Source organism: Branchiostoma belcheri, unplaced genomic scaffold (genome assembly GCF_001625305.1).
Source record: "Branchiostoma belcheri isolate BF01 breed outbred unplaced genomic scaffold, Haploidv18h27 scaffold57, whole genome shotgun sequence".
Classification (NCBI taxonomy): Eukaryota; Metazoa; Chordata; class Leptocardii; order Amphioxiformes; family Branchiostomatidae; genus Branchiostoma; species Branchiostoma belcheri.
Window position 1 is genome coordinate 603,731 of NW_017804209.1, and position 5,083 is coordinate 608,813.

General features: G+C 47.5%; 1 protein-coding gene across 1 annotated transcript in view; it reads right to left on the reverse strand.

The window, feature by feature from the left end:
• Window positions 1–750: 750 nt before the first annotated feature.
• The window catches only part of LOC109481696 (homeobox protein aristaless-like 4), a 22,171-nt gene continuing 17,838 nt past the window's right edge, over window positions 751–5,083 (reverse strand). The window contains exons 4-5 of the mRNA XM_019784282.1: window positions 1,864–1,998; window positions 751–1,314 (exon numbers count right to left, since the gene is read on the reverse strand). Of these exons, the coding sequence (XP_019639841.1) occupies window positions 976–1,314; window positions 1,864–1,998 (474 nt within the window). The 3' untranslated portion in view covers window positions 751–975. The remainder of the gene's footprint in view (window positions 1,315–1,863; window positions 1,999–5,083) is intronic.

The following is a 5,083-nucleotide window of genomic DNA, read 5'->3' on the forward strand; positions in this document are numbered from 1 at the left end:
AAACCACTGGTATTGTGAATTTGCGGCAGTACATAGCGACGTATATGAGAAGCCGGCACATGCTGGCTTTTTGCAGAATTTATGAATGCATTGGCACTGTGGGTATGTACTGAGTTCTTGAGTCGTGGAGCTTTGGTAGCCTGGGTGCCATCCTCCAGAGTTACCACAGGCTGTGCCGTATTGTCGCTAACTGCTATGTACTACCCAAGCCTAGAGCCAGACCAGAGCCTCGGAGGACGTAAAACAGGCGAAAAGCAATGCGCGCGTGGATGTCATCCATAAAATTAAGGCGGTGTGGCCTAACACTCGATTGAGTTTGTCAACCTTCTTGGTCCACATATTGATATGATAACGGATAAAAAAGTACACGATAGTCTATAATATCATCTTCGCTATTCAAACATGCGTGGCATATGTGGCATCTTCTTACCTCTTGCATTGATTATAAAAATAGTCTGTCTTGTTTACAATTATTCTCATCGTGTATAATATCATCCTTAGCTGGAACTACGATTCTGAGATATCATCGAATAAGCTTGAAGTCCGAAGATATACTCTCCAAGCAGAGGTTTGGGTTTGGGGTTATTTTTGGCGTGTTATTAGGCTTTTTTATCGGGGTTTCCTTTTCGCTCTGGATTTTTTTTTTGTTCATACAACCCAGTGAAAAAAAGTCAAGTGCAAAAAAGAAACCCCGATAAAAAAGCCTAATTACACGCCAAAAATACCCCAAAACCCAAAATTAAACCTCTGCTTGGAGAGTACGGAAGATATACACTTCTACAAAATGCAGCAAATGCTGGAAGGGCGGACTTGTTGGTGGCATCTCGATTGCCCATGGCCATCATCTAACATGATACATGTCAAGTTATAACCGTGTTTTGGTGTTGGGTCGTCACCATTTCCTTATATGATACAAACGTCCAGTCTGGCTCTTAACGTGTCCATGGTGACACCATGGCAACGGGGATGACGTCATCACATGAAAGAAGGTCCGACCAGTCCTCCCATGAAGCCCAGCGCGGCGCTGTGCTCCTTGGCTTTGAGTCTGAGCGCAGCTATACTGGAACTGCGCCTGTCTGCGCATGTCTGCGTATACGTCATATCCGTGTGGTGCTGCCCGTTGGCCATGGTCACATGGACGGTCATGTGATCCGGGAACGCGCTGCTATTGGTGGTGGGGTTGCCTGGGGAGGCGCTGGTGTGGTAGGGGTGCGCCTGCGCGGCCACGCCCATAAAGGTGGGAGGGGGGCTGATCTGAGGAGACATGCAGGAGCTGTTACTGGTTCGGCTCGGCTGCCAGGGAGGGGTCTGGATCTGAGAAAAAAAAAACAGAACTATGATATAGAGGACAGTCTTTTCATTGGTTTCTACATGTACTACTTCACCAAGATGTTGTTTAATAGCTTAATGTATGATCACGTATTCTAAGTAAAAGTATAGAATGTCCTTGATAAAAGATCATTCGACCCTGATGAAGGCTGTAGTACGAAAAGTCGGAGAGACTTTTTGTGTGTTCGTATGTGTGTAAGAGTATGTGTGTGTGTGTGTGTGTGTGTGTGCGTGCGTGTGTGTGTGTGTGTGTCTGTGTGTGCATGTGTGTGTGTTTGTGTGTGTTTGTGTGTGTCTCTCTCTCTGTATGTGTATATATGTGCGTATGTGTGTGTCTGTGTGTGTGTGCATGCGTGCGTAAGAACGCAGTTTAACTGCTTATATGCTGTATACAAGTATGTGATTCTTTGATCTCATTGAGACTTTCGATGTTTGAACTTGTTATGGATTTTTTAGACAAATCGTTGCGAAGACGTCTGTAGCAATGTGTTTTAGGAGACCGTCCCCTGTGACAGGAAGTTGCCATAGCCTTACCTGTGAGTATCCTTCCTGTCTGGGAGCCATCTGCATCTCGTACGGATCCGCGCCGAGCGCCACCTGGCGGATTCCGGCCATCTGCTGGAACCGCTCCTTCTTCCGCCACTTGGCGCGCCGGTTCTGGAACCACACCTGCACGGGCACACGGAAACGGACACGTCAGTACACACATATCTGTGACGTTCACGTCAGTACACACATATCTGTGACGCACACGGCAGTACACACATATCTGTGACGGACACCTTTGCGTTCTGGAACCACACCTGCACGGGCACACGGAAACGGACACGTCAGTACACACATATCTGTGACGGACACACACAAACGGACACGTCCTACACACATATCTGTGACGGACACACACAAACGGACAGTCACTACACACATATCTGTGACGGACACCACAAACGGACAGTCACTACACACATATCTGTGACGGACACCTTTGCGTTCTGGAACCACACCTGGACGGGCACACGGAAACGGACACGTCACTACGTACACACATATCTGTGACGGACACGTCACTACACACATATCTGTGACGTACACACAAACGGACACGTCACTACACACATATCTATGACGTACACCTTGGCGCGCCGGTTCTGGAACCACACCTGCACGGGCACACACAAACGGACACGTCACTACACAGATAACTATGACGTTATGATATTTCGTTGGTTCCCCCTTTGACTTTGAACGTAACAAAATATGTACAAAGATACGTTGGTGAAGATTACTCATCCAGGAATACGGTACGATAATACGATAAATAGATAAAGCTATACATATCATTTGTACTGATGAAGAGTACCGGATGGTACTTGAAACGTTTACACATGAAACTTTTGATTATCCAGTTGGAAAAGACTTAACAGCTTTATCTATATATATATAGCTATTTATGTACAAAGATAACTTGCCATAAGGAAGGTTGTTGAATTCATTTTCTTTATCCATCAAGACTGATGTCAATTAAAACATCTTTGTTTTTTCCCCAGAATCGCAGGTTGTAAGATTCGCCCTTGGCACTCGACATTTGGCACTCGACATTCGCTAACTAACTCATATTTCTCGTCCTTTGTCGGGTGGTTTGTTGTCCTTTCTATCCAGGCCTCTCTGTCTTCCACTGAGCCCTGCACCCATGCTGGCCCCAAAGCATCAGTTCTTCAACAGTTCTTCATTAGTTCTTCATCACTTCCCCATAGCATTGTGCCGCAACAAGAAGGTTCAATCAAACCTTCTTGGCCGCAACAATTCATATCTACTATGTAGGCGAAACAATTCGCCGACGGCAATAGGACGATTGGCCACATGGCGAATCACACAGGAATGCCGAGCGCAGGCCGAGCGGTCGGCCGAGCATATTTTCGGTAAGTCCGATTCTAATGGGAAACATCTCTGTCTTTCATCGGTTGATTTGTTGTAGTTTCCCTTCAGCAGCAGCAGCTATTAAAATCCAACCGCATGTTGGGAATAACGAGACTGCTCAGGTGGCAAATAGCCTGGGTGCCAAACCCATAGCACACTGGATACAAAATATCTCACGGTTTGGCACCCAGGCTAGCGGCAAACGGATCTGCCGAATTTTCATATGCGGTAAGGCACGGACGAAGTCAACCTATCACAAGACCTGGGTTTGTTGTTTTCCCTGCAGCAGCGGCTAATCACAAGTCTGTACCAGACCAAGGAGGAGGTAGCCTGGGTGCCAGACCCATACGCACGCCATGGAGAAGACCCTCACAAGAGTGGTGTTCAGTTGTCAAAGATCGCCATGCGGATCTGACACGCATGACGATCGGCCGTCAAGTATTCTTAGTGGTGAGGCTTGCAAATTAGTTGATAGTCCGTTATCAGTTTGTTTGTTGTTGCTTTTCCTCAACTTTTCATATTATAGAACGATGACAATCGGCCGAATATCTTTGATTAGACAAGTTGCAAATACGATGATAGTCCGTTATCAGTTTGTTGTTGTTTTGCCTCGACCATTGTTCACACATATAATTTCTTCAGCACGATGACATGGACAAGAGTGTTCAATTGTCAAACGGATCTGCCGGGATGACAATCAGCCGAATATTCTTTTTGATGAGGCAAGTTGCAAATGAGTTGATAGTCCGTTGTCAGTTGGTTTGTTTTTGTTTTTCCACAACAAAGCTGTTCACATTCAACAGCCATGACAGCACGATGACAAATGGATCTGTCTGACGTCTATCGAGCTGCGTCGAATATTCTTCGGTGATAGTTTGTTATCAGTATGTTTGTTGATGTTTTCGCTCCCCCGGGCTGCCCACAGACAACAGTAAAGGCGGAACTAATCCTCAGCGACAACAGCGGGATTGGCGGGGTGACAAATCACCGCGCACATGTGCCGCGGCGCCAGCCTGGAGCCGGGATGACGTGCCCCCCTCCCCCCTGCGGCCCGACGCGTGGCTCGGTCCTAGCCTCTACCAGGCACCGCGGACCGCGGATCGCTGGGAAAATAGTAGAAATTTGCCGAAATGAAGGTATATTATACCAGAGAATACCGACACGGGGGTCGCAAATTGGATCTTCTATGGCCCGGGATCTTCTCTGGTATAATATACCTTCATTTCGGCAAATTTCTACTATTTTCCCAGCGATCCGCGGTGCCCGGCGCGTGGCTCGGTCCCGGTCCCATCAAACACTGGGCCCGGCGTGGAGAAAGGATTCGCCGGGCTCTCTCGTGACCAGGTAAGGTGTCATGTGACACGCTCTCGTGACCAGGTATGGTGTCATGTGACGCGTTCTCGTTACCAGGTTCTTAGACTAGTATTGGGCCGTTAGCCGTTTTCCTTCGGCAGCCAAGAGCCCTTCGCCCGCCAATTAATGCTGATATTCCCTTGGAGGATCCCTTGAGGACTTGAACTCATCACAAATTCCCAACCTGTTCTTATACATCATGATTTCGCCTTTCCTAAAGCTGTTCGTCAAAAATGCCAGAAGATAGACAAGAAGAAAAATGAGACAAATCCCAGCAAAAACAGTGCCTCCATCCCCCTCGTGCAGCAGTAATAGAGTCTTGCGGCGCTCTTCCTGTGCGCTTCGCGGGTCAGTATCAAATCCCTCGTCACTTTGCTCTCTGCTCGGGTTAAGATATGAGAGTTGTACTGGGGCCGCGAAAGGCCATTAGCGCCCAAACAGAGGCAAAATGACTGGGTCGTTGCGCGGGGTATTTTTTTTTTTT